This window comes from Miniopterus natalensis, chromosome X (genome assembly GCF_054644295.1).
Source record: "Miniopterus natalensis isolate mMinNat1 chromosome X, mMinNat1.hap1, whole genome shotgun sequence".
In the NCBI taxonomy this organism is placed as follows: domain Eukaryota; kingdom Metazoa; phylum Chordata; class Mammalia; order Chiroptera; family Miniopteridae; genus Miniopterus; species Miniopterus natalensis.
In genome coordinates this window covers 100,311,171-100,331,597 of record NC_142103.1, presented here as the reverse complement: position 1 = coordinate 100,331,597, position 20,427 = coordinate 100,311,171, and the positions used below count along the sequence as shown (strand labels likewise).

Genomic DNA, 20,427 nt, shown 5'->3' with positions numbered 1-20,427 from the left:
CAAGGTGGCTACAGAAGGGTTAACTCCTAAGGGCCTCATGGGAGATTTTAGAGGCCTTGAATTGCTGTATATTACTTCTGCCCACATTCCACTGGAAAGTCGAGTTTACTGATGTCTCAGGAAGAGGAAATGGGATTCATGAGTACTTGGCCATTCTCTGCTATGGGAAACACACACACAAACACACGAGGAAGAAGGAAACTACAGTAGTGGATGAATTCATTAAGGACATGAAGATAAGAGTGAAAACTAAAGAGGAAAGAGTTCAAGGAACACAATAATAGAAGAAGATCCAGCAAAGGATTCAGAGATGTTGTTAGAAAGCTTGGAAGAGAACCAGACCTGAGTAGAGTGGAAAGTGGCAAGACAAGGGGAGGTAAATTTCTGTAGGGAGAGAAAAGTGTCTGCTTTTGCTGAGACTCTTGCTTTTGGAGACAAAGAAATTCACAAATATTCAAAAAGGACTTACACATCAATACCCGACCTCAACACCATCATTAGCTTCTTTATAAGCAATCTGAAACTCCCAGTCCTCCGCCTGGCCTTCAGCGCGCCGGCCCAGCCTATCTGTCTGCCTCACCATGCACCTCCCGGGTACCCAGGATACCCTGATCCCTGGCTTGTTCCCATCCCCGAGCCCGCCTACTCTCTCCCATCCTCACGGCTTTGCTTCTACATCTTCCACCCATCCAAAGCCTGGCTTTCCTCAAGCCCTACATCAAATACCACACCATCAGGGAATGAAGTCTTTTCAGATCTTCCCTGTCAACATCAACCTCCTCCTAGTCCATCAGCCTTTTGAGCTTTCCCATACTTTCACAGGGGACCATCCATTTTGTATCTATTGGTTATATGTTCACTTGACTTTCCTCCTCAATAGCCCATGACCTCTCAAGTATCAAGCAGCGCCACTGGGATGTACAACCCCAGGACAAAGCAAACAACACAACAGTCTAGGTCAATGGGTGGCAAATGTTTTGTGTAAGAGGCCACATAGTAAGTATTTTAGGCTTTGTGGGCCATATGGTGTTTGTAACAACCACTCAACTGTGCCATTTTAGTTCAAAAGCAGCCACAGACAATATGTAAATGAATGAGTATGGCTGTGTTCCAATAAAATACATAGTGGGCCAGATTTGATCCATAAACCAAACTTTGCTGCTCCCTGACCTCAGTGAATGGCACTTTCTGGAGCACAGTGTGAATAGGGTTTCCTGGAGTGTAGTCTGGGAAGTATTAGGAAGAATCGATGTGCATCTTAATTATCCTTATATCTTCTGTCCCATCTCCCACCAGCACTTAGTACAGTGCCTTCCACAGAGTAGGCCTGCAGTGTTTATTTTCTAAATTAAATATGCCTGGAACTTGGTGAATCATATTAGCATTTTTAGAACTTAATTACCTTTGAAAACCATTGTGCAAGACTGTAGTAAAGACGTTCAGGAAGGGATCATGTAAGCCCAAGAATCATAAAAAGGAGTGTGACAGGGAAAGATGTAAGCTCAAAATATCTAAGGATTAACAGCCAAAGTGAGAGAATCTGACATCAGAGCTGGATAAAAGCAACAAAAAGGTATTTCAATCCTGAGAGACTAGCACCAAGGGACATCACACCATAAGTAATAGATGTCTCACAACACCCACTAAATCCATGTGAATAATGTATTTAATACCAGCACCTCAATGCTAGAAAGATGTTCGTGATTTGGAGGAAACTCAGAGACCAATCACAGTGATTAAGAGACTGAAAGGATTCATTTATGAGCAGCTATAAAAGAAGCCAAATACGTGCTTGGCCTGCTGATGGCCAGAAAGAGATGGGGAAATGGTTTACAAATTACTGAATGTTGTAAACACCAGGAAGAGGAGGAATGATGGTCAGCTCTATTGGACTTAGCTCTTGGTATCTCAGGCAATGACAAATTCCTTTCATTATTGGATCTTAAAACATTTATGGGCCATCTGAATAATATATAACTGGGGATACTGTGATTGGTAATGTTCTATTATTACAAGAGAATACGATTGCTCCAGAAGAGCAAATACAAGACAAATTATTGCTTATTAAGGAAAGAAACGTTCCAGGAATACTAGGTGTGCTGAGAGAATTGGAATGAGCTAATAGTTCACTCTTCAAAATATAAAATACGTGGAATTGTGGACAATGTTATATACTATAGAATTGTTGAAATTAAAGCACAAAAATGGAAAGGTGGCCAGATATTTCCCCGCCCTCCCACCCTCCCTTCCTTCCTTCTGTCATTCAATCATTTATTTATCAATCTATCACACATAGTTAGTTAATTCTTACTCACTATTTGCCATATCCTATGCTGGTGATACAAAGAGTAATACTTCACAGGGCCTGTCAAAAAAAACAACAAAAAATGCATACAGGTCTAGTGGTGGGGTCAGGGAATCTTATAGACTGAAGGAATAGCAGACAGGTTCAAAAGAAAGCGATGAGAGAGGGGGAAAAGTGGCCCCTAACCCAGATGGGAGAAAGCAAGGTTAGGGAGGCTTGGCAGGGGAGCTGGTATCTGCGCCAAGTCCTGAAAGATTCTGAGGAGTCTCTTAATCAGAAAGAATGAGAATAGCATCCCAGGTAAGGAGAGTGATCATTTACAGTGCTAAAAGTGACAAAGTGTTGGCCCACTTTGTCACAACTTATGTGAGACTAACAAGTAGTTCAGATTGACTGAGACAAATTGTGTAAAGAAGGTGGTAGCCTTAAAAATAATTGGAGTATATTAGGATTGTGAGTGATTTCTTTTTTTCTTGTTGATTTTTCTGTCTCTTCCAAAATTTCTTCATTAACAAAATCACACCTTTATGTAGACAAGTTGTAAATACTTATATAGCACTTATTCTGTGCCAGACACTATTCTAAGCACTTTGTATATATCGATTTTATACATAAATTCTCTAAGACAGGTAGTATTACTACATATACAAATGACGAAGGGTGCCAGAGATAGGTTAAACAACTTGGCAAAGTTATAGAGACCATCAGGGACAGAGCATTGTTTCTTATTGGGGTATCTCACTGTGGACTCTGCTTTTGCATTCTCTGTCCTGCTATTAACTTCCTAAGTCAAGGGTCTATTTTCATAGCATTTATTCCCATATTACTAGTGTAAAAATTGATCTAACAAATAAACATACAATCAAATATTTGGAAGGAAGAATTTTCATAGCCCCCAAATTTATAGTAGCAAAAAATAAAACTAAAAATCACCTAAACACCCTATAATACAGAATGATTAATCACACTATAGACCATTATGCAAGAATCAGAAATTATGATTTAGAATTAAGTTAAATGACATGGGAAATGCTCACTATAAAGGTCAAAGGGAAATGCAAGATACAAACTATATAATCCTACTAATGTGTTTGTGTGTGTCCAGAAAGGAAATTCACTAGTCAGACTGGGATCCAATTCCAATCTTAGCTCTGCCACTTATTAACTTTGTGATTTTGGATAATAGTTTAACCCCTCTGTACCCCAGTTTCCTCATCAGAAATGGGGGCATACAACTGTTGTGATCAGAAAATTAATACACATAAAATATTTAAAATACTGGTTGGCAGGAACTCAGTGTTAGTTATAAAAAAAAATAGGAAAATCTATTTAAAAATTAGGACTAGATAGCAAACATTCAGCTGGCAGTTTGATAAGCGTTGTAGTCTGGGATCCAATATATTATACCTTTATCTAGTTATTTCCCCCCTTATATTTAAAAAAATAATTGGAAGTTAAGTGAGATGAGGCGCACTCTCCATTGCAAGTAAAAAGTTTTGGCTTGAAAATCTGCTTTATTAAATTATAAGATGTATTAAATACTCAAACTACCACTGAAGGGTTATAAAATCATCTTTTTTAACCAGGTAGCTTCCCCAAGGCTAGAGCTCTGATGTTTTATTTTGGTTCAATATTCTTAAATTGTGATAGTTTCAAACTATTTAAGAAATGTGTTTTCGTGTCAGATCAATGAAAATAAAAAAATGGTTTTTGAAGGGGCCAAGACCACACATAGTTTATTTCTCATCCAAGTTTTGGAACAATCTTAATTATATTCGTTTTTAAATGTTAAGAAAAAAGAAGAAAATGAGCAGTTCCAAGAGCAGTGTCCACTCTATCCTACCTCAAAGCTTTGTTTTTATTTTTTTCTTCATTAAGGATATTCTTATAGTCATCTCCGGAGCTGTTCTCGGGGATGAGGCTACTTGAGCAGGCGGGCTACGCTGAGATGGGACAAGGGCTCAGGACATTGTGGGTGGGGTAACTTTCACTGCTCTGCCCAGCACCCGCAAATGAGGTGATTCTGCTGCTCACAGCATTAGGAAAAGGGTTCCCCACAAGTGTTCACTGCCCCTTTCTCTCTCTGTCTCTCTCAGGTCTCCTATGTCAAAGCGATTGACATCTGGATGGCAGTGTGCCTTCTGTTTGTGTTCGCCGCCTTACTGGAATACGCAGCAGTGAACTTTGTCTCCAGGCAACACAAGGAGTTCCTGCGGCTCCGAAAAAGACAGAAGAGGCAGAATAAGGTACAGTTGAGCCTCATGCAGGCAGTCAGGTAGCGCTTGAGGTGGTGAACCAGACAATGTAATTCAGAAAACAGAAGAACACATACTGAGCAAGAAGCTAAGGTTAATTTGTGTCCTGCTCTGTCCTACTATACTGAGTTACTGCTCAGGTTAGTCCTTTACAATTGGGGCAAGGTTGTCACAGTTAGCAAATAAAAATACAGGCACACAGATAAACTTGAATTTCAGATAAACAATAAACACTGTTTAATATATGCATGTCCCAAATATTGCATGGGGCATACTTATATTAATAAATTATTCATTGTTTATCTGAAATTCAAATATAACTGGGAGCCCTGTGTTTTATCTGACAACTCTAATTGGAGATATATACTCAATCTGACAAAATTACTTTAAAATCCTGTTGTTTTGAACACTGATAATTTGTGAGTGTATGTGTACCTTTGTGTACATAACTTCTTTAATTTTTTCATCAATTACTTTGGCTTTATGTAAATAAAGTTCCTACCAATGTTGATTGCAACGTGATAAATCCAATCAGATGGATTTCGCTGTCTCAACTTAAACTTTAATGCAGAAACCTGAACTTTAACCAGAGGATTAAGATTTGAAATACATGGCTCAAAATCTCCAGTTCAGTCATCCCCAAACAACTTGCCTGCACATTTGGTAACCCCGGGATCTTTCACAAGTCCCAAGCCTTGCCCATACCCCATACCAGTTAAATCTCAGTCTTGGGATGGAGCACAGCAGTCAGTATTTCTGAAGTGCACCACACCCCCAAGTAACTGCAGTGTGTGAACATCTTTGAAAAACACTGCTCTGGTTTATAAGCCAATTTTATATAGGACACCAGAAGGCTCACACTTGTTTTCAGTTTCAGATTCTGGGACAGAAACATGCCCTTTGGTCTGGAGAATGCTAGTGCCTGTAATAATATCACTAGAGAACTAAAGTTAAAATTTTATAGAGAGGAGATAAGAGATATTTTTCAACACTGCCCCCAAATTGATAAATTAAACCTGCTGATAAAGCCACAGATATATGCTACCCTGTAAGAGCAAAACCAAAAATGTTTCATTGTCAAGCTTAATGCTTCCATATCTAGATGTAGGACTGAGCATCTGCTGTGGCTGAGATGTTCCTTACACCGTGGAGCTTTCATGTGTATGAGTTCACTGAGCCTCACCTGCATCTACAAAATGTTTCCTGCACATACTCTGGACTGGCATCCTGCTGGCTGTCCTGTCTCTTTCTCTTCCCTACCTCTCAGGAATATTTTGCCCTGCCACAGCCTAAGGAAACACACACACACAAACCCCACACACTCTCATTGCTGTACATTGTTGAATGCCAAGCCTTTCTCAATTTTCTGCTGCCTGCCTCCCTGTTGGTGATAACCATTTCTTCCACCTCAACCACAGGAGTCTACCACAAAGTGACCCAAGTTTGGCATCACTTGTGCTAACCAAGAAATTTTACTAGAATGTGAGGGTATTACACCACATACACTGTATTCCCAGAATTCCCTGGCACGGCATAGTAGCTGGCCACCGACTTCACGCTTTCCTAGGCCAGATATAGAAAATGAGTTTCATTTTGCTTCTCAAGTATGAATAATTGAAATGCTGTGGGGAGGAATCTTAGGCTGTATCTGTATCTAATCTTATCATAAGAATCACCTGGAGTGCTTGTTAAAAGTACAGATTCTTGTATACCACCCCAAATCTTATGAATCAGAGTCTACAGGAAGGTCGCTGTGAATTACCGTAGTATTTTTCACACGAGTCTCAGTGAGTCTTATTACATAAGGTAAGTTTGGGGAGAGCTGGGCAGTGTTAGAGCAGCCAGTAGCAAGTGAGAAAGACGAAGTAGTAGAAAGTGAGGTTGTCAGAAGAGCTAATTGCAGGTTCATATAGGACTTTGCAAACAAGTATAAAGGAGTGAATTTTATTCTAACTGATGAAAATCTACTGGTTAGTTTCAACAAAGGAAGTGTCAGGCTATCGCAGAGATAGCCTGTGGGGTCAAGAGTAGCAGCAGCAGATCAGTTAGGAGGCTACTGTAGAAATACAGGTGAGAGATGTAGGTGGCTTCGACTGTGGTATTGGTCATGAGAATAGAGCCAAGTGGTCAGATTCAATATTCATCAATTCATTCCACAAATATTTGCTTCCTGCTGTGTGCCAGGCACTGTCCTCAGCCTTAGAATACATTGTTGAACAGGACAAAGCGTAATCCTTTGATGAAACTTACATTCTAGTGGTTTATCCTTTGGAGGCAAAACCAACAGGTCATGCTGATGCATTTGATGTGGGAAGGTGAGGAAAAGAAGAACATGGCTCAAATTTTTGGTTTAAGCAACTGGGTGGGCAGTTTATTTAAGATGGGGACTATTGTAAGAAGCAGATTTGGGGTAGAACTCAAAAGTCATATTTTGATGCTGTTAAATTTAGATGCCTATGAGATATGCCAGGAGAGATGGCAAGTAATTAGATATACGTGGCATCTCTCAGGAGTCTCCTCTTTAATGCCCACCACTATCAACCATCTCAAGTATCCCCCTTGCTCCTCACTGTGATGCCTGAACTATTGTCTCGCTTTCCTCCTTCCTCAAACCCAGCTCCATTGGAGCCTCTGAAGTTCAGGTCATTCAACTTCATCACTCATGTCCCCTCTCACTGCTGTTATCTACCACCCTCCAGCCACGTTCCTTATTAGTTAATGACTTTAGCACCTTTCTCACTATCAAACCAACACTCTTATTAACATTACCTCCCCTGGAGGGTCTTCGATAGCCATAAAAATAAATGACTCCATCCTCAGCTTCCCAATTCCTAGACTGCCTTGCTGACATTTTTTCCTCTATTCAACCTTAGCCATACACTCACATGTTGTAGTCACTGCTTTGTTTTCTTTAAAAAATATTTGAGAAACCCGAGCTTACATGTTTTATATGGAGATGTTCTTGAGTTTGACTGCGTATCTCAAAATGGCTATTCAAAATATGAAGTTTAATGAACAAAGTTAAGACTTGAGGGAGAGATGGAGAGCAAAACAAATCATTCGTGACCTTTGTAGTCAAGGCTGTTATTGTCAGTAATGATTAAATTTTGGGGGAAAACAGAGCAGGAAACATTTCCAATTATTTGTCCCTTAGTAAATGGCATCTTTTTCTCTAAGGTAGCATATTTCAAGTTTTCTGAGTTTGATGCATGGTAAGAAAAAAAATGGTAACAAGGGCAAACACTGCTTGAGTGCTTACCATACACCAGGCAGTGTCCTAGGCACGTCCTATCACAGTAATTGATTCAATCCCCACAACAACTGTGTGAGTAGTGTGATCCTACAACATAGCTTACTGTGGAACATCCTGGTTTTGCCTATTTTCCTGATGCCTTGTGTGATTTAGCATTTGTCCTTGATTATTCATTTTAAAGAAAATACTTATTAATGCTTGCATTAAAATAAACCGAGATAGGTTTGGTTGACCTCCACTTTGTACATCTGTTTTCTTTCATGCTATGATCTTCTGGGTGTGGGCATACATGTGCACTTTAACATCTGGTGAAATCTAGAAAATAAGCATCATTTTCCCTGGCCTCTTTTCTTGGCTCTTTCCAGAAGCAATGTCATAACTGACACTATTTCCAGGATAGCTTGAAGGGGCTTGCTGATAAAATGCAGTGCACTCAGGCATAAGAGGCTGGGGATAAATAATTCTTTTTCTTGGTTTCTGTCAATGGTGGCACTCTCCTGTACTGTTGGTCACCTGGGATACCAGTTTTGGTCCCTGACATGGCATGCAAAGTCCATGAAGCCACTAGGCCACCACTTGGTGGGGTCAGTGAAAAACATGGAAAATTCCATGAACATGAAACAAAATAAAGGCTGAACAGTCTTGCTGTTGAACTTCTAAATGTTCATGATTGGAAGGTTTTTGCAGGATATAAATCTGTAACTGTTTTATTGTTTGATAATGCTTTTTATTTTTGCAATAATCAACGTTATAAAACTGTATTCTTTTAGTGCCTGAAGGTAGTGTTCTTATCTCCATCTTATGGATGAAGAAACTAAAGCAAGGAGAGGTTGTCAAATGCCCAAAGCCACACATGCAGGCAGACTGGCTCCCGTGTCCCTGACTGTAACCGCTGGGCTCAGAGTTCACATTTTGTATCTTACATTATGATCCATTCTCTCATTCTCTCTTCCTCTCTGTTTCTCCCTCTATCACACACACACGCACGCACACATGCACTTGAAACACCTCTAATGCACTCTAATATTTTCTATTTTGTTTTTTAATGCTGGTCATCAGGGATGAGATTAGGGTAAGAAAAGTGAGGTAAATCACACAAGTGCAGAGTCAGATCCCGTTTTTATTTAAAATTGATATTTTCTTCACTGTGGATTTTTGCATTAACAGTAAATTATTTAAATATTGCATTAAAACATTTATTTGCAGTACTGGGGTTTTGGCATCTCCTTAAATTTTGCACTGTGTCCTAGTTCCAGCCCAGCTGGTCATGAACCACTAAATTTTCAAAGACCCTAATAGGTTGTGGCCTAAGTTAAAAAAAAAAAAAAAAAAACACAAACACACCACTACCACCATTTTAAAATATTTAATACTCCAAATGAGGATAGTCATCTCTTTAATATTCTACTGGGACACTGACCTCCACAATATAATACAGGTTGATTCTTTAGAATGTATTAGTAAAAACAAGAGCAGATTATTTCCACAAGTGACATTGGCATTAAGATTTATTCAAGGAAGATATCTATTGAGAAAACACATGAGATTACAATTACATGCATGGGAAGAGTGCCTGGTGTTTACTGAACAATTAAGTTATGAAATGGGGTCACTTTCAAGGAGGGGCCAGGCAATTTGTGACTAGGTGTATTTGCTTTGATTACCTTTTCTACATCTCAAAAAGCAGTCACTGTCAATTTTATCAAAGCAGAGTTTCTCAGAAATAATCAAGCCTAGATCCTCACTAATAGAACTTGCAAATCCCTATGGTTGGGCCAACCCCACTTTATTAGAAGCTGATGCCCCAGATCTATGCGGTAAAATCTTATTTTTGTGTTATCTCCTCAGCTCCAATAAGAAGTTTTCACACTGTGCGATGTTATAACAACTTCCCCACAAGAACTTTAAAGCCTCACATGCCTTTCTCCCTTTCTTTTATATCTGGCCACACCCTGTCTTCTGGCATTGTGTCTGATTTCAGGTGTTTCCAGATGCCCTCGTAGCCCTTCATTGTTTTCAGTGACTAAAACAGACATTGTGGCTTCTTGAGAACATGGTTATGACTTTGAGGCCATCTAATGATAAGCCACCTTTTAAAAGAAATGGTGTTAACACACTGTTTGGACTTCAACCTTCCTAGGAAGAAATTATGGGCCTCAACCTGATTAGAAAGTAGGTAGGGTAAGAAAGGGAGGCCCTGAACAAAATGTCTCAGGTAATGGTAACTTGGAAAAGTAAGAATTCAGTACTCTTCTGTTTTTCATGATTTTATCTCCCCTCCCCATCCTTTTCTATCCTTCAAATCTTAGCTAACTTGTTAATTTCTCAAAAGATAATTTCCTGATCCTACACAAGGCTGAAATGATCCCACTCTGTCAAGCACCCATAGTACCTAATTGGTTCCTTTTTATAACATGTATCACGTCTACCCATTTGTTGTATGTGAATATAAAACTGAAATGGTATTGAAAGATATTATTTAGGATACTTTACCTATTAATACCCGAATCCTGCTTTCAACCGATCACTTTCCCATTGACCTATTGGAGGGAAATAAACTTACAAGGACAATGAACTACCTTATTTTTGTCCAGGTGTCAGCTTCAAACTCCAATGCAATATCCCAGGAGGGGACCAACTTAGAAGAAGCCCTTGTCCCTCCACTTGGTAGGTCCAAAAACCCTATACTATCTATTTCCTTCCCAACATTTCAAATTTCTTGGATCTTCCCATTCCAAGGGAACACCAGGCCCCACTGATGAAGAGCAAAGGACAAGGACCCAGGGTAAATGGTCATGTAGGAGTGGCTTATTTAAGCCCATGGGGTCCTGAAATGTCCCCAGCTAGACTAGCATTTCTCCTCCTTAGGGGTAAAAATCTCCTCTCTTCCTGGAGACATACCCCCAAACATTGCAGGATGGTGAAGTGGCAGGTCTTCTCAAATCTTCTGAGATAAATAGATCTAGTCCTTCTTATGATATGGTTTACAGCCCCTCGGCACATTGGTGACCCTACCCTTTCTCTAGTTTGCTAGTGAGCATCTTGAGGTATGAGTCACAGAATCTGAAAGATAGTTGCATGATCAACATGTAACACAGCAGAGCAGTAATAGCCTGTCTTTATGTGCACTTTTTAATAGAGCATTAAATTACAGTATTGCTTCTAAGTATTCAGATTTCACTATAGACTCCTTTTGACCTTGCTAATGCTGGTTAATTTCCCAAGTCCTCTTGTCCTATTATTAATATGAATAGCTATCAAGTTATCTCCTCTTGATTACATGGTTGGGTTTTTTCTAACCTACATAAAGACCTATATTTATTCCTGTAAAATTCCCCTCATTGTATTTGACCCATTTTCTAGATTGTATTCATCTTTTTTAATACAATTTAGAAAATTACTAGCTCTGTAACATTGACAAATAGGTGTCAACATCCTTCAGCCAAAGGTCACAAGAAACAAGCTTGTATATAGTTAAACAAGTTGGATTTACTACTCTTTGCAGGGTGAGAGAATGCTCACCATGGGGAGCCATGGAGAGGGTGCCTTTATAAATTGGGTGATTTGAGAGGAAAGTCTAAAGAAGCAGGACTTTGCTCTAGATTGGATGCTGTCAGAAAGCAGGGGAAATTCTATAACTGGGTTTCTCAATAAATCTTATCTATAAAAGGGCAGACTAGGTAGACTGAGGAGAAAACTATAATTGGTAAACAAGCAGCACTCATTTTGACCGAAAGGAACATGTTTAGTATTCTGTGGATGGCGTAGTGACCTTGTTTTTGCCTGTACTTAGGCAAAATTATGAGGTGGCTTTGTTGTGTTTCAGTTTATCATGGTCTCAGATTAACCTTGTCTGAGATTGGTATTCCACGAGATGGCTTGAAACTTTGGAACTGTGGTTTTCACCTCTTAAAATGAGGGGCTAAGCTATAAAAACTCAAGTGGAGGCTCTATAATTTACCAGTTCTGTGACCTTGGCAGGTTACATTAAAAAAAAACACCAAAAACCTCTCTGTGCCTCAGTTTTCTCATCTGTAAAATGGAGTTAACAGTATTCATGTTATACGATTGTGGTGAGAATAAAATAAGTCCCATGGATAAAGTTCATAAAATAGGTCCTGGAGCATGCAAAGTTCTATGTTTAGAGATTGCTCATTTTAGTATGCACTTTTTCCACCACAAAGGTATGTAGCACAGTCTGGGTCATAAAGCTTTTGTTCAATGTATTGGGGAACATGTTCTACAAATTAAAATCAAGTATCTTAGAATATCTGCAATAGGCTGCCTACATACTCCCTCCCCTATTTTACTTCTCTTTCTTCCACAAAGAGAAATTAGATTGCACAGCAAGATATGACCCATGTACAGCTATTTTTATAATCATAGGATTGAAATAATGAGTTCGTGCTTTTACTCTACAGTGTCTAAACAAGAGAAGTGGGAAGAATTAGGGGCAAGCTGAAATCTCATTTTACCTCCCACTGATTCTGGCTTTGGCTGATCTACATCTTAAGTACAAGGGCGCTTTTCCCAAAAGTAGAAAACCCTTTAAGACCCTTCCAACTCAATTAGAATGTAAACTGACTTTGAAAGAAGGCTGTTGAAATGCAGATGTCACTACCACAAGGCCTAATCAACCAAACAAATCTAAGCAAATGAGGAACCCACTGAACTATAATGAAAGGAGGGTCAACCTTTGAGAGTGTTGTTTAAGGTCTCTCATCTTCTTCTCTGCTTCTCCAGAGGCTTAGAGCACCTTGGGTGATTCTTCCCAACAAGGGACTCCATGTTTGGTTGTCATATATAGGGGGGTGCTACTGGCATCCAGTGGATAGAGGCCAGGGATGCTGCTAACATCCTATAATGCACAGGACAGCCCCCACCACAAAGAATTACACAGTGCTAACTGTTGATAGTGCTACTGTGAAGAAAACCCTGGTTTATAACATTGTTAGGCTACACCTCTCAACATGAAATTGTCTTATTTTGTTTCTTGTATGCAAATTGTGTCTCGCTTGCAAACATCTGCCAACTAAGCCAGGAGAGCACTTTCAGTTCTGCTAACCCCAGTCAGAGTCAATTCCTGCATGATTCATTTGTATATAGGTAGGGCCCGTTGGGTGATGGCCAGTTGTCTTTTCCTTACATTAGAAAAAGGCAAGTTCTATCCAGCAGCCTATCTTTGAAATTTTAATTTATTTATTCAAATTCACATTCAACTGAGTGCAAACAAAAACTAAATCTGATTGGCTTCATTCATTAAGTAAAGACATAAATAATGTGGATGCACACACCACATGCCCTACCTATGATCTCTGATGCTATGCATAGCTTCGTGCATGAAGTAAGGCAGAGCCCAAATCTGGAAAATATTAGGTTCAGACTCTGAATTAATATCCAGATTCTGGGAGATGAATATGTTCATATGTGTGTAGGAAAACATTAAGTTCTTTATCACACCTATTTAGGGAATATACTGTGGTGTGAAGAGTCATTATGAAAGCTTATTTTTAGTATTAACACCTAAACATGTGTGGTTGAACAGGCACACTCAATGATGCTTAGTGTTAAAGAAAAAGGGAAGGCAATAGGACAGTGTTAAACAGAGAACAACAATTTCATCCATTCCAGAAAGAACCCAGTAGGAATTTTATACTGGGTTTGTTACTAATACTGGGAGAATGCATATAAGAATCTTCATTAGTTAGATTAGCTATAAGCACCGGAACTGAGAAGACCAATAAGAAATGCACTTGTCCAATTGCAGACTGCGACAGTCTACAGACTGGCACTGCCGTGTGGACTACATCTCAATCTTTCTACTCTAGATAAGTACTTCCCAAACTGGTACACATGAGAATCACCTGGAAAACTAGGTAAAACACAGATTCATAGGCCCCAGCCCAAGAAAGACTCACTTAGTAGGTCAGAGCTTGAGACTTTACTTTTCCAACAAGCAGGTGCTAGGTGATGCTGATGTTACTAGTCCAGAGAACCACACTTTGATTAGCAAGGGGACTCCTAAAATGGCTTTCAGTAAAGCAGTGCTATGATTACTTCATACCTTTGCTGCTGATGTGTCCATAGTCACGTCGAGGACATTAGCCACAGCGATTCCATGGTGGGAAACTAGCCATAGCAAGATTAACAAACAGGAAAGGGGGGCTCTGTGAAGACATTTTTATAGACTGGGAATCCCTACAGATCTTTTCCCTTGTCCTTGCAAAGGAAACTCCATAATCTTAGCTTTCTTTGCTCTTTCAAGAATACAGTGAAATGGTATGTGTTCTCTTTTGTCATTTAGCATTTTTCATCTTCTGCCACATGTTTGCACAAGGAGTTTAAAGAGGATTTCATAGATCATTAATTAAGGTAACAACTGCTTCCTTAGCAAGCAAGATGTTGAAGAGGTTGTAACTCCTTCCCCAGGGATGCAAAGGCATGTCTGGTGTTTTGTCTTAAAGGTTGAGGGATTTAGACAAGGCTTTAACAGACCTGTGTGGCTTAGGAATTTGGACATAGTTGTGAAAGCTAGCAAGAGTAAATAAATGTCATGGTACTTTGTAATTTCCCTATACCACCAGGGTACAGAGCTGGTGGTTGTAAGGAACATTGAGGCCTGAAATATTTTTAAGGTGTTTTTCTTCCAAGCTTGTTCCATTTTGCTAGGTATTATGACAGACTGTTATTTTAAGGCTTGCAATACAGAATTCTCTTTTGCAAGATGCAAAGTGATTTGCAGAAGCAGCCTTGCAAATGGAATCCCTGTCTTTTTAGTGTGTCTTTCCAATTTTTCCTTTCATCTCAGGCTATTTCCCACTATCTCTATTTTCTTTACTACCTTCCTTCCTACTAGATCATCCTTTTCTGTCTCTAATTTTCATCTTTTCATAATTTTCTCTTTCCCTTACCCTCAATCTTATCACTTCAGACTATCTCATTTCATTCATTCACTCATTCATTCATTCATTCATATACTCAGTGTAAATGTACAGCACACCTACTACATGCCATCCACAATAGATATGGCTCTCGGGATGTTCCCAGTTCAGGGAGACATAGACTAATAAGCAGACACATTTTCTATGTACATATGACATGCATTGTGATAGAAGCCATAGGAGTTCTATGGGAACACACTGGAGGGACCCTGTGGTAAACACTGGTGATGCCCTGCCTATATCCCTGTGGCACTCATTGTTTCCACATACAGTGATGGCTTCCTACTTCAAGCTCTGCTCTGCCTTGGTGTGTGGAGAAACAGGGTGTCTTGAGCAGACCCCTGAAGCATGCTCAGGTTTTATAGGGCAAGCTGGAAATACTAAGGATTGCTCCAAGAACAGCCAAGTGCCAATAACAGTTGGGGGCTAGGGATAAATATTCCAGCTTCCCTGTCCCTCTGAGGTATGTTTTGTATTGACTCCCAGTGATTACCAGTGGGACTGGGATTGAGCCCCCAGTCGCCCACACTGTAACCTGTTTACTAATGCACCTTGAATTGATGTTCTTTCCTTACCTCACTTTCCTACTCCTCTGGTGCCACCTGAAATCACCTCCCAAATAGACTATTTGCACTCAAATCCTTGTCTTGGAGCCTTCTAGAAAAAGCCAACTAATATAAGAACCAGGCCAATACCTGGGCTCCCTGAGAATTGAGTAACCAGACAGGAGGCTGGTGAGCTAGGCAAGGAAAGGCTCCACACCAATGCTAAGAAGGCTGGACTTCCTTCTCAAGGTAATGGGGAGACAGCAAAGGGTTTCTAAATAGGGGGTAGCATGGTCAAATTTGCATTATGGACCAAAAAAATCAATCCAGTTGGGCACTTCAAATAATGATTCAAACAGAGCAGGGCAGTAGGCAGGAAGAACAAGAGAAGGTTCTTATTGTAATCAAAGCAAGAGATGATGAGGGCCTGAGTGGTACCAAGAAATTAAATGATTTCTCAAAAATTAAGAAAGCGAAATCAATAGGGTATGTACTAACTGAATATAGGGAGTGTAAAGAAAAAGAAGCTTAAGACAGCTTCCGGGAGTACAGCTTTATCAAGGAGGGGAATGTGGTGTTATGGGATAGAGACTGGCTGGGAGAGGTGCAGATATTAAGTTCAGTGTGGAATAAACTGAGGTGTGAGACGGAGGTGAAGATGTCCACGAGGTAGCCTAGAGATCAGAAGGGAAGACTGGCTAGACAGACAGACTGAGGGCTCATCAGGACACAGGGAGAGGTTAAAGCTGTGTATGTGGAGGAGCTTACCCTGGAGAAATACCAAGAGTGAGAAGAGAAAGAAGAGGTGGGGTGGGGCGGGGAGGGGAGGGGCTGAAGACAAAGCCCTGTGAGCACCAGCACATCAGCGAGGGGCAGGGGCAGGAGCCCGCAAGGACAGAGAAGAAGGAACACTCGAGGAGGCTGGAAGAAAACCAGGAGTATGTGATCACCCAGAAGCCAGAAGACTGGTAACCAAAGCTCCTAGTGTCCAAAGATGCAGAGTTTGAATAAAGTCAAAGCTAAGAGGCTGCCATGGCTTTTCAAAATGCAGAGGATGTTGGCAACCTCAACAAAACGGAGTTAATGAAGACATGCAGGCAGAAAAGAGATTTCGGGAAGTACAGTGGTGGAAGGGGAGTGAGAAAGTGAGGGGACCGAGTACAGCCACCTTTTCCAAGGAAAAGTGAGATAAGTGGCTGAAGAGGCGCATAGACCATGAGTTTGGTTTACACTGGTTTTTCATGACAGATGAGGAGCACTTAAATGCTGATGAGAGAGGAGAAAGGAAGAAATAAGGAGAGTACATTTTGGGATGGGCGAGCAAGATGTGGAAGGAATCTATACCTGATGGCATCGAATTGTTTTCTGTGACAAAGGACACATTCATTTTCAGAAAGTAAATAAGGAAGTGTCAGAGCAGGAGTAAGAAAACAGTGGGAAAGTTTTGAAATATTGGTGAATCAGGAAACGCAACACCAGGAACCCACAGATGTTTTCCTAACAAACTAAGGGTTCAGATGAGGCAGAGGTTTAACCTGTTAGGGGTGTCAATGTGCCAGATTGAGCGAGGTTTTCCAAAGGGGCTCAGCAGCTTAAAACAAGAACCAAATGGTGGGTTCTAGAACTGATCCAGCAGGACCAAGTGAAATGAAAATATGGGGCCCCTTGTTCAAAAAATCAAGAATTTCAAGATGACAACTAGAGAACTACACCGATAATAAGGACCCTTCTGAGCATGAGCTCCCATGTGTTTGCAAAGGTCAGGTGCCCATGAAGGGTGAAGATGTCACCAGACAGGGGTAAATGGACATAAGTATGGCTCTTGTGATAGTCCAGGGGTGGGATTAGAGAAATGGATATGATTTAAAAAGGAGAAAAATGAGAATGCAAGGAGAACATTTTATATATAAATGAAAATGTGACCAATAATATACAGTAGTTACCCCACACCCCACCTATTTTTTTCAATAGAACAGTGATCTCAGGCCTTTAACATCAATGATACTTTATGTTTCTATAATTATCAAAATTAGCTAAAGTTCTAGTTTTGTACACAGATCATTTTTGGGATACAAAATGTTTTAAAGGGAATTCAACATTAAAGTGAAAAGAAAACCCTGTATCAACTAGTGAGTTTTTGTGTTATGTTTTTGGTTTTTTTCTTGACCACAAAAGACTCACAAATGATTTCAATACAGAATGCTGTGTGCTATCTGAGAGGTTTAAGTGCAAGCTTCAGTGATGACCAAGGATACAGCATCTCCTCCACTTAGTAGCACCTGGGTCTTGACACAGGACTAGGAATTTGACAGATGAAAAGGGGGTAAGAAGGATGTTCAGGCTGAGGTAACAGTTATGCAAAGGCTCAGAGGCAAGAAACAACATGGTGCTCTCAGGTGATCATAACGAGTTGGGTCTGGCAAGGTGCTGAGGACATGTGGCAATGGGGCCTGAGAGAAAGAAGGCTTCAATTGCTCATGAAGTGGGAGCCACAAAAAGGGCTTAAAGATTGCTATAATCAGAATGGAACTATGGAAATATTACTCTGTGTAGGAAGGGTCAGATTGAAATGAGGCACAAGATCAGAAAAGCGCTGCCTCAACATTTCTATTAAACACACTTTTAATTGTATAATTAGTCTACACTTACCTGAAAGCCAACCTCGACTCCCAGAACAAACACACGCTAGTTCACCTTTTTGTAATTTTGCTGGAATTACCTTTCCAAATCTGGGATACATACTGCGACCTTAGCAAAGTTTGTCAAACAATCAGAAATACAAAAATGCCTTTGCGGTTTTAATTCATTTGCAATAACAAGCGCTCTTATCACTGCTGTAACATCACCACAACTTTAGTGCCTTAAAAGAAGACACAATTATTATCTACAATTCTGGAGGTCAGAAATCCAATACGGACCTCACTGGGCAAAAATCAAGGTTTCAGCAAGGCCACATTGCTTCTGGAGACTATGGGAGTTCCTGGGATTGGGGGGCTGACAGAGGCAAAGATATACTCACCAGCGGCGTACCTCACAAGCTGTGTGGGACGGGCCTGCGCAGGGTTGCAGGAGAAGGAAGTCCCTCACAGCGTGAGATGGTCCGGGGACTTACAAGGAGCCGCCGCCAGAAGGAAGAGCGCATCGGAGGGGACTTACCTGTCTAGGTGATGTTGTTCAGCAGCAGGCAGGGGGCGTCTGTGTCAGAGCACCAAAGGGCAGCGGCGGCTTGGGGTCTTACAGCCACACGGCTTTATCTTATCACCGGCTAGCAGATGCTGACATAGCTTCATAAGGTATGCAAAGTAGGCAGGCTCTAGATGGCTAAAAGTCGGCTTGGTTGGGCCATTTTTAAAAATTATCCAGAGTGTAAAATTTGAGTTTGGTGCCAGCAGGCTTTTGAGCTAACAGGTTCTCAGCCTGCAGGGAAGAAATAAACAATCAATACATAGTGGTCACCTGTGGTCACCTGTGTCTCATTTCCGTAACAAAGTTCTAGGGGAGAATCTGATTTCTCACCTTTTCCAACTTCTAGAGGCCACACACCTTCCCCGGCTTACAGCCCACTTTCTCCCGCTTCAAAGAAGGCGATGTTGCCTCTCTGACCCTTCTTCCACAGTCGCGCCTCCCACTGCCCACAGCCAAGAAAGGTCTCCGCTTACAGAGCCATAGGATTAAATTGGGGCTCACCTAGATAATCCAGGGCCCTTTCTCCATCTCTAGTTCCTTAACTTAATCACACCTGCAAGCTCCCTTTACCCTGTTAAATAACATATTCACAGGTTCCAGGGATTAGGACATGGACGTCTTTGGTAGCCGTTATTCTGATTACCACACAGAGCAGTGGTTTCCTGTGACCATCTCAGTGTCTGCAGGCCACCCTAGCATGCTCCATGCATACTTGAGCAAGCTGAAAGGGCCAGGAGGTGAATGCCCCAGGAGTGGCCCTCAACCAATGAGAGCTAGGCCCAGCACCCTCATACCCCTTGGGAGGTCAAGTCTGAGTCTCAGAGATTTGAGTCATATTTTCCAAGAGTGATCATCCATGCATTCTTTAGTCACTTTCCTCCTTTCCCTGTCCCACTTCCTCACCCCCTCACCTCACTTCTCATACTGCCTCCCAAATAAACTACTTGCACACCAATCCTTGTCTTGGGGTTGCTTTAGAGAGAACTAACGTGCAATGCCTCCTGGGCCAGGGGCCTGATGACAATCACAGTCCCATTAGACCCCATCCTCTGCCTCCTCACCAAATACCAAACATATCCTGGGGTTCTTTTAATTCCAAAGTGTGGAAAAACAGGGCTAAGGATCTAGAAGAAGCAGCAAGTGCCATCCTTGAAGGCAGAATAGTACCTTCTCCAAATTACATATAAACAATTGAATTTCATCTGTGGCAACTTCAGCTGGTATTGCTAAAATCTTTTTGTGCTACTGGGTTTTCCAAACAACTTGATAGGTTTAATAATACAATTCTGTTTCTTTATGTCCCTGAGATCAAGCCTGGTCCTTCAGCTCTGTTACTATCTTAGAAAGTCTTTGATGGCAGATATCTTCAACCTTTTCCTTTAACTATCCAGCTCTTAACTGCTGTAGAATTCTTCATGGTGACCAAGCTGTGGTTATTTCAACATAAATGGACTCATAAAGAGATTAAACTGAGTAAGAGGGAAGTCTGATGCTTCCCTGACATTACATTATGGAGATATGGGTGGGCCTAATCACAGTATTAATTTGTCTTCTATCAATACCATTCTTGTATGCAACAAGCTCATCTGGGAACAAAACATTGAAGTGAAGCTAGAGTTATTTCTCACCTAATTGATGTATTATCATCATAAGCAAGTGTAACCATTTACAAAATAAATGATCCTGGCTCTGTTCAGAAGTAACTATAAAGAAATGGCCACTATTTTCTTAGTTTTAACTCTAAGCTGCTGGACAACCCTAGAATTCATTTGTTCAACAAATATTTTGTGGAATGCTTGCTTTGTACAGAGTTCTGTTTTAGATAAGGGAGAGTGAAGGTATGAAAACTGCTTGAAACCTGTTTCCATGCAGCTTTAGAAATCAATGAGAGAAAAAATTAGGTGCAAAAATGTTTCTAATATTGGGTAGAGAATGTTAACCA

The 20,427-nt window shown here is 40.7% G+C and overlaps 1 protein-coding gene across 2 annotated transcripts in view; it reads left to right on the top strand.

Moving 5' to 3' along the window:
• Positions 1–20,427, top strand: part of GLRA2 (glycine receptor alpha 2) — a 156,172-nt gene that overhangs the window by 117,017 nt on the left and 18,728 nt on the right. For both annotated transcript variants that reach the window (XM_016202955.2, XM_016202956.2), the window contains exon 8: positions 4,402–4,551. In XM_016202955.2, the coding sequence (XP_016058441.1) occupies positions 4,402–4,551 (150 nt within the window). The remainder of the gene's footprint in view (positions 1–4,401; positions 4,552–20,427) is intronic.